The sequence below is a fragment of the Castor canadensis genome, chromosome 6 (assembly GCF_047511655.1).
Source record: "Castor canadensis chromosome 6, mCasCan1.hap1v2, whole genome shotgun sequence".
In the NCBI taxonomy this organism is placed as follows: Eukaryota; Metazoa; Chordata; class Mammalia; order Rodentia; family Castoridae; genus Castor; species Castor canadensis.
Genome location: NC_133391.1, coordinates 80,808,896 through 80,817,796, shown reverse-complemented (window position 1 = coordinate 80,817,796; position 8,901 = coordinate 80,808,896). Strand labels below are relative to the sequence as shown.

General features: G+C 43.8%; 1 protein-coding gene across 2 annotated transcripts; it reads left to right on the top strand.

Annotated features, from left to right (window-relative positions):
• Positions 1 to 191: 191 nt before the first annotated feature.
• Kif20a (kinesin family member 20A) lies at positions 192 to 8,868 on the top strand. 2 transcript variants are annotated; one of them, XM_074076939.1, is made up of 19 exons: positions 192 to 297; positions 738 to 920; positions 2,084 to 2,173; positions 2,273 to 2,392; positions 3,105 to 3,243; positions 3,907 to 4,094; positions 4,183 to 4,312; positions 4,493 to 4,687; positions 4,792 to 4,903; positions 5,004 to 5,072; positions 5,269 to 5,412; positions 5,558 to 5,723; positions 5,808 to 5,972; positions 6,102 to 6,241; positions 6,376 to 6,478; positions 6,788 to 6,986; positions 7,225 to 7,316; positions 7,542 to 7,679; positions 8,316 to 8,868. In XM_074076939.1, the coding sequence occupies exons 2-19, from the start codon at positions 756 to 758 to the stop codon at positions 8,631 to 8,633; spliced, it is 2,673 nt and encodes an 890-aa protein (XP_073933040.1). In that variant the 5' UTR covers positions 192 to 297; positions 738 to 755; the 3' UTR covers positions 8,634 to 8,868. The 2 variants fall into 2 exon arrangements, with proteins under 2 accessions (XP_073933040.1, XP_073933039.1); XM_074076938.1 differs by having other exon boundaries at positions 198 to 297; positions 735 to 920.
• Positions 8,869 to 8,901: the final 33 nt, after the last annotated feature.

The following is an 8,901-nucleotide window of genomic DNA, read 5'->3' as shown; positions in this document are numbered from 1 at the left end:
TGGGAAGGAACAACTCGGAACCCTTGACAGTTAGTAACCCGGACGCATTTTACAGATGAGAGGTCAAGCTGAAGGCAACGGTCTCCCTTTCTCGCTCCGCCCCATTTCCTTACGCTGATTGGTAACTGCAGGTTTCGCTTTCTGATTGGCCGAACGAACTCAGCGCGTAATTTAAAACATTGTATCAGGAACAAAGCTTCACCTCGTGGGCGGAGTCGGGTCCTACTGTAGTGAAAGTTCGGTTCTGCAGCGGGGTGGAGGCTCGTACCAGAGAAGCTGCGAGTGTCCCGTCTCCCGGTGAGTGTACAGCTAGGCTGGAGCCCAGGTTAACAGCTCTTGCCAGCGTGGAATAGGCTTTCAGACAGCGGAGGCATAGCCATTTCTTTTTTCCCTAAATATCTGTGTTCTCTCGGTGAGCTGTGGAGTGAGGTTGACGGAGAACCCCAGGGATCCTAACACTAGCTCCACAGAACTGAAGGGACAGACACCCTACTTGGAGCGTGGCCTTGTTTTTTGGAGCCAGATATCTCCTAATTCCTATTCGCGTTTTTAAAAAAATGCGGCCTCGGACTGGATTATTCTTCCCCTTCCCTTTAGCCGACAATGAGAGAAAATAGGGAGTTGCAATTCAGGGACCGGGTGTGCTGAGGCAAGGGCATTGTTTCTTACCTATAATTTGCAGCTCCTTCTGTTTATTAATGCTCTTCACCCTCCCTACTCTTATTTCTTTTTAGAAGTAGGCTCCCCCTGCTGTCATGTCTCAAGGGATCCTTTCTCCGCCAGCGGGCTTGCTGTCCGATGAGGATGTCGTGGTCTCCCCCATGTTTGAATCCACAGCTGCAGATCTGGGGTCTGTGATACGCAAGAATCTGTTGTCAGAATGTTCTGTCATCTCTACTTCCCTGGAAGACAAGCAGCAGGTAAAGGGGTTGGAGAGTGGAATATGTATCCACAAGAATAACTATTACTTGTACTGTACTAATGAAATATCACCAAGTGCATGCTCTTAATCATTCAGTGAAGAATTATGGTCTCTCTCCACTATGAAGCTCATTTATGTTAAATAATTTGTACAAGGCTGGAGGGTGTAGCTTAGTAGTAGAATGCATGCTTGAGAACCAGAGTTTGAACCCCAGCACCCCAAATAAATAAGACAATTATTTGCACAAAGCCATGCTGACATTAAGTAGGTGGAATGTGCATTCAGGTTTTTATATCAACCAGGGTTTCTCAATTACAGCATTAATTGACATTTAGGGACAATTCTTTGACTTAGGGGGCTGCCCTGTGCATTGTAAGATGTTTTATAGCATTCCTAACCACTAACCACTAGATGTCAGTAATACTTTCCCACTTGTTCAGAACCCAATGTCCTTTGGGAGAGGGGAAATTGCTGTGGTTGAGAACCACTGTATTAGACCCTATGTTAAACGTTAACATATATTGTCATGTCTTTTTACTCTCTTTCAGATTTCTCTTAGAAACTTATAAAGTTCCATGAGAGCAGAATCCTTCATAGTGTTCCTCTTAGAGATCCCAGGCCACAGCAGTCACTCTTTAAATACCTGTTGAATGAATGAGGGTGCCACTGTTATTAGCATCATTTTTTAGATGAGAAAACTGAGGCAAATTATTATTTTGTGGGTGTGTTTGGCACTGGGGCTTGAACTCACAGCCTCTTTCTTCTTAGGTAGGTGCTCTACCGCCTGAACCGTACTACCAGCCCAACAAAAAAAATTTAAAGAACTCGTTCAAGGTCTTCTAGTTACTAAACAATGGAATTGGGATTCAAAAGTGCTTAACTACTGTGCTTTGCTCTAGTGTCACAAGTTGATTTTCATACCAGTCAACCAATTCTAACTCAGACAAGTGATGTGGCAAGCCAGGTTTGCAGGATACTAATGAAATAGAGAAGGGTAACAAAGTAAGAACGTTTGTATGGGTAGGAATGATTGTGGAGCCAAGGAATAGCTGCACAGAGATGTGAAATAGGGTAGTGTTAGCATGATTCCTAGGAACTTCCATTTGCTCAGTGGCAACTTCTGAGATTAATCTGTAGTTCTGGGCTGAAATTTTAATACAGGTTCCATGTGAGGACAATACTGAGAAGGTGAAAGTATACCTGCGAATCAGGCCCTTATTACCTTCAGAACTAGAACGACAGGAGGATCAGGTGAGTGCTTAAGGAGGGAAGGCTTAAGGTGGACTGATATAGTACAGAAGACGTTCCCTGGGAGTTTTCTTTTGTAGTAATGTATTTTCCCCTTCTCAGGGCTGTGTCCAGATTGAGAATAAGGAGACCCTTGTTCTACAAGCACCCAAGGACTCCTTTGCCCTAAAGAGCAATGAGAGGGGAATTGGCCAAGCTACCCACAAATTCACCTTTTCTCAGGTATGGAGGTACTGGTATATGAACAAGGATCAACATTGAGGAACTGCTTTTTCCTTCTTTTTTTTTGAGACACTTGCTAAGCAGCACTCTTACTGCTTTAGCCACTCTGCCAGTCCTTTTTTGTGATGTTTTATTTTTTGAGATAGGTCTTGTGAACTATTTGTCCGGGGTGGCTTAGAACTGCAATCCTCCTGATCTCTGCCTCCTGAGTAGCTAGGATTATAGGTATGAGCCACCAGTGCCTGGCCAACTTTATTTCTTTACAGAGACTTTCTACTTGACTTAGTCAACGTGTCAAGTACTCATGTGCATTTAGTCCCAATAATTCTTATCCCTATTTTCCTGATAAGGATACTATGACTCAATGAAAGTAATACTGCTTAAGCCATAGAGCTAGTCAGTAATAGACAGAGGGCTGGGATCTCGATCCATCCATCTCCAAAGCCCACACTTACAACCATTATATTTTTTAGTGTGTGTAGCATCAGGCTTAGTGCATAGCATTCCCTAAGTATTTGTTGATTTGAATGAAAGATGGACAAGGAGAGAGTGGTTGAGTTCTCAGTTTTTAGGAACAGCAGGCAGCAGGACAGAAAGAAGCTGCTTGAGTGGTCTCCAGAGCTAACCACCCAGGAAGGGATACATCTGCTGACTGCACAGGAGGCAACTGGAAGGTGAAGGATGGCCTCTGAGAAACTGTGTCTGTCTCTAGATATTTGGGCCAGAAGTAGGACAAGCATCCTTCTTCAACCTGACCGTGAAGGAGGTGGTAAAGGATGTACTCAAAGGGCAGAACTGGCTCATCTATACGTATGGAGTCACCAACTCAGGGAAAACCCACACAATTCAAGGTGAGTAAGTCTTTACAGGATTGCTGATTGGCATGTAATGGTAGTCCTTACTTTTTTTGGGGGGTAGGATGGGGGAAGGGACTGGGGTTTGAATACATTGAACTCAGAGCCCACACTTGGCAGCAGGTACTCTACCACTTGTGCCACACTCGCAGCCCTTTTTGCTTTGGTTGTTTTTGGCATAGGGTCTCATGTTTATTCCTGGCCAGGCTGGACCAAGACCGTCCTATCGGTACTTCCTTTGTAGCTGGGATAACAGGTGAATGTCACCACACCCAGCTATTGGTTGTAAACTTTTTGCCTGGGTTGGCCTTGAACTGTGATCTTCCCAATCTCTTCCTCTCAAGTAGCTAGGTCTTTTACCTATTTATTGTTATCGTTTGGCAATACTAGGGTTTGAACTCGGCCTCATGCTCGCTAGGAAGGAACTCTACCACTTGAGCCACTCCACCAGCCCTTTTAGTGTTAGGCATTTTCAAGATAGGGTCTCACAAAATGTTTCCCTGGGGCTGACTTTGAACTGCAGTCCTCCTGATCTGTCTTCTGAGTAGCTAGGATTATAAGCATGAGCAACTGGTGCCCCACTGGTCTTTACCTTTTGATGCCCTGAGTTAGGGAGAGAAAGACACTTGCCTCAGCTGTCCATCTTTTATTTGCCTCCAGGTACCATCAAGGATGGAGGGATCCTGCCCCGGTCCCTGGCTCTTATCTTCAATAGCCTCCAAGGCCAACTTCATCCAACACCTGACCTGAAGCCTTTACTCTCCAATGAGATAATCTGGCTAGATAACAAGCAGATTCGACAGGAGGAAATGAAGAAGCTGTCCCTGCTAAATGGAGGCCTCCAAGAGGTGAAGTGTTGGTATGCATGAAGTTGGGGGTAAGGGGTACAAATCTCAGGAAAGTTTTTGTACTTACCTTCTCTCTGTGCTTCTCCAGGAGGAGCTGTCCACCTCCTTGAAGAGGAATGTCTACATTGAAAGTCGGATGGGTACCAGCACCAGCTTTGACAGTGGCATTGCTGGGCTGTCTTCCACCAGTCAGTTTACCAGCAATAGTCAGCTGGATGGTATGTTCCATGACTGGGTTCTGGGCCCAGTAACAATAGCAACTCCACTCTGCTCCCAACAGCTATAAGGGGTATAAACCAAAAGTTGCAACCTAAGCTTCACCTTCCAAGGCCCTTGCAGACCAAAGGTAAGATGGATTGCTGTAGGGTTGATGGAGTGTACCTTGGCTTCTTCCTCAGAAACAAATCACCGATGGGCACAGCCAGACACTGCCTCAGTAAGTGTCCCAGCAGACATTCGCTTCTCCATCTGGATCTCCTTCTTTGAGATCTACAATGAACTGCTTTACGACCTGTTAGAACCACCTAGTCAGCAGCGCAAGAGGCAGACTCTGCGTCTATGTGAGGATCAAAATGGCAATCCCTATGTGAAAGGTATGTGAATGTGGGGGAATGTTGCAAGAACTTTGGGGGGACTAGTGGAGAAACTTGGAAAGGAATAATGTTCTGTCTCATGCCTTTCTTTCTTTTGGCCTCAGATCTCAACTGGATTCATGTTCAAGATGCTGAGGAAGCCTGGAAACTTCTGAAAGTGGGCCGTAAGAACCAGAGTTTTGCCAGCACCCACCTGAATCAGAGCTCTAGCCGCAGGTAAGTGAATTGTAAAAATAAACCCTTTACATTCTAGGAAAGTTTAGTCCCCGACATGGTCATAGATGGTATACAATGACTTTTCTTTTTTGACTTCCAGTCACAGCATCTTCTCAATTCGAATCCTGCACCTTCAAGGGGAAGGAGATATGGTCCCCAAGATCAGCGAGTAAGTTTTTCTACTTAGAAACTTGATCCTCTTGGCCACTTAGTAGTTCTAGGCATATAGAAGTCCTCAGAGAAATCACTTGTCCTCTTTTCTCAGGTACAGAGATTCTCAATAGGCCCTCTCTTCCCCAGAATTGTATAATTGGTTAGCTCACAACTCATGAGGTCCTCATGTCAGATCCTGTGCATAATTCTAGGCTATCACTCTGTGATCTGGCTGGCTCAGAGCGCTGCAAAGATCAAAAGAGTGGTGAGCGGCTGAAGGAAGCAGGAAACATTAATACTTCTCTGCACACCCTGGGCCGTTGTATTACTGCTTTGCGCCAAAACCAGCAGAACCGGTAAGCTTTTGACTGTAAGCTGTGGGCTGAAATGGCCTGGGGCTCATCAATTTGCTAAGACTTCCTGATCACCACTGAGTATGGTACTGGGATATCCCAAAGGCTGGAGTTCCACTCACAGGCTCTGTTTCTGATTCTCTGCCAGGTCAAAGCAGAACCTAGTTCCCTTTCGTGACAGCAAGCTGACTCGAGTGTTTCAAGGCTTTTTCACAGGTCGAGGCCGTTCCTGCATGATCGTCAACGTCAATCCCTGTGCATCTACCTATGATGAGACTCTTCATGTAGCCAAGTTCTCAGCCATTGCCAGCCAGGTGAGAAGCTGTAGATATGCCTACTTTAGGCTGATAACTAAGAAAACTATTAAGAGACTACTTAAGATTTTTTTCCTCTGCTAGCTTGTGCATGCACCACCTGTGCAACTGGGACTCCCATCCCTAAATTCATTCATCAAGGAACATAGTCTTCAGGCATCCCCTGGCTTAGAAAAAGGGAGTAAGGCAGACACAGGTCTTGATGACCATGTTGAAAACGAAGCTGATATCTCTATGTACAGCAAGGAGGTAAGAGTACAAGAAAGCTTTGGGGTAGCAGCTTAATGGCTACATATTTCCTATGCTGCCTACCAGGTGGGGTTGGCCCTTTTTGGGGGCATGAACATCTATGGCCTCCATCACATGTGTTCTTCCTAGGAGCTCCTACAAGTAGTGGAAGCCATGAAAACGTTGCTTTTGAAAGAACGACAGGAAAAGTTGCAGCTGGAGATACAGCTCCGTGATGAAATTTGCAATGAGATGGTGGAACAGATGCAACAACGGGAACAATGGTGCAGGTAATGGCTGAGTAACCCCTCTTGCTCTGTCACTTGAGACAGACAATGAGAAGTTGGGTCTGGGATGGAGTTGTGCCTTGAGATCTGTCCCCCAAGTACATTCCTCAGAACCTTCACTCGCTTCTCTCTGACAGTGAGCATTTGGACACCCAAAAGGAACTATTAGAGGAAATGTATGAAGAGAAACTACAGATCCTTAAGGATTCACTGACAAGTTTTTACCAAGAAGAGATTCAGGTGAGTTGCCTTGAAACAGCCCCAACAAACTGCTCAGATTTTTATTAATAGGTTGCCTCATATAGATTTTATAAACTGTTAAAAGCAGGTACTTATAACTCACTTAGCTCTATTCCTCTTAGTGATTTGTAAGTATTCAATCTATGTTTGGTGAATTAAAGGTTTAGTTGATCAGGAAAAGGTGTAAGCACTAACAAACAAGATTTTGAGACTCAGGTATAAAGAAGGGTTTGGTTCATTTGTTCAGTATCTGGTCCTGCACTATTTGCCTAGCACCAGACAAAACTGTGCTCTCTGCTTCCCTTTTAGGAGCGGGATGAAAAGATTGAAGAGTTAGAAGCACTCCTGCAGGAAGTCAGGCAGAGGCCTGTGGCTCATCAACAGTCAGGGTCTGAATTGTCCCTACGGCGGTCACAGAGGTTGGCAGCTTCTGCCTCCACTCAGCAGCTCCAGGAGGTTAAAACTAAACTAGAACAATGTAGAGCAGAGCTCAACTCCACCACTGAAGGTAAGGAGAGAAGGCAAGAAGCATGACATGGTTCTAGGAAGAGTTGGTGTTTGACCCAGGGCCTTCTGACGCCAACTCCAACATAATTTCAACTCAGAGCTATATTCCTCTGACCTTTCACTCTAGGATGCATGTAGCTTCACTTTTTATTTTCTATAACTACTATTAACTTAGTTAAAGAGGTAAGTCCACAGCTAAAAATCCCAACATATGTATGTTTTCTGTTTCCTTCCCTCAGAGCTACAGAAGTATCAGCAAATGTTAGAACCACCACCCTCAGCCAAACCCTTCACCACTGATGTAGACAAGAAATTAGAGGAGGGCCAGAAGGTAATTACCTTTCTCAGTTACCAAAGCTCAGATAGCTAAGATAATTTCTAACATCCAAAACTGTTTATCAGGGGTTCATGTGAGGACAAGGTACTTTTTTGTGCAGAGTCCTAGGAAACGGCTATTTCATTTAGCCTTCCTAATTTTACTTCTCTTCAAATGGCTATCCAACCAGGATCATTATTCTGGTTGATCTTGGTCACAATCTGATTCCTCCTTTTTCAGAATATAAGGTTGCTGCGGTCAGAACTTCAGAAACTCAGCCAGTCGCTCCAGTCAGCAGAAAGGGCCTGTTGCCACAGCACTGGGGCAGAAAAACTTCGCCAGGCTTTTACCACTTGTGATGACATCTTAATTAAACAGGTGAGGGCAGCCACTCCATGCTCCAATGTATGTGTGAGAAAGGGAGTGAAAAAAGAAAAATAAAGATTTTTAGGCTGAAGTTGCAAATAAAAAATTATTTTTTGTTAAGCATTTACTAAGTACCAGGCACTGTGCTGAGTAATATATAAGCATTTGATCTGTTATAACAACCCTAAGAAGGCAAGACATTATCATACTTCATTGCCACTGGTACTATTTTATATGCTAGTAAGAAAAAAGCACTAAAATGTGGTTCTAGGGATTGAAACATGCATGGTAGGCAGGCACTCTACTACAAGCTATGACATATCTCACCAGTAAGATGCATCCTGACTCTAAAGGTCTTAAAATGTTAAAAAAAAAAATGACTACACACATCTGATACATACAGAACTAAAGTTCTTGAAAGTTAAATAAATTTATTGGAGCTGATACTACTAGAAAATATCCTTTTCTTTAGTACTGCTTATGTTTGGGTCTGAAAGAAAATACAACCTCTATTCAGTTATGCCCTCTGACCCAAAAGTTAATCTTTGAAGAAACAGTAACTAGTAGAAGATGGCATGTATTACCTTGCTCTTGTTACTCTAATATACCAGACAGAAATGTTTTCTCTAACTTACTGATGTTCCTTAGGACCAGACCCTGGCTGAGCTGCAAAATAACATGGTGCTAGTGAAACTGGACCTTCGGAAGAAGGCAGCATGCATCGCTGAGCAGTACCATACTGTGCTCAAGCTTCAAGGCCAGGCTTCTTCCAAAAAGCGCCTTGGTGCCAACCAGGAAAACCAGCAACCAAACCAGCAACCTCCAGGGAAGAAACCATTCCTTCGAAACTTACTTCCCCGAACACCCACCTGCCAAAGCTCAACAAACTGCAGCCCTTATGCTCGGATTTTACGCTCACGGCACTCTCCATTACTCAAATCTGGGCCTTTTGGCAAAAAATACTAAGGCTTTAGGGAAGAGTACAGTTGTTGCCCTAAAGCAGGTCAACTGCTTAGCTTAATTAAAAGGTTTCTTTTAAGTTTTATCATATACCTGGAATTCTATCCAGAATGTAATACTCAAGATATTAGTCGTTTTTCCCCTTTTTGTATTATAATCACTTATGTATGTAATCTCGTGTTTCCACTCATGGTTTTTATGCACACAAAAGTAATATTAAATAAAGCTTACTTACTGTTCACATTTTTTTATTTGAATTCCAAATTTAGCAGTC

What these genes read in the sequence shown, in the direction of transcription:
- Kif20a (XM_074076939.1), top strand. Translation starts at nt 756, where the DNA reads ATGTCTCAAGGGATCCTTTCTCCGCCAGCGGGCTTGCTGTCCGATGAG. An exon ending in TAGAACGACAGGAGGATCAG is followed by an intron (nt 2,174 to 2,272) that starts GTGAGTGCTTAA and finishes TCCCCTTCTCAG; the next exon opens with GGCTGTGTCCAGATTGAGAA. An exon ending in GAAAACCCACACAATTCAAG is followed by an intron (nt 3,244 to 3,906) that starts GTGAGTAAGTCT and finishes ATTTGCCTCCAG; the next exon opens with GTACCATCAAGGATGGAGGG.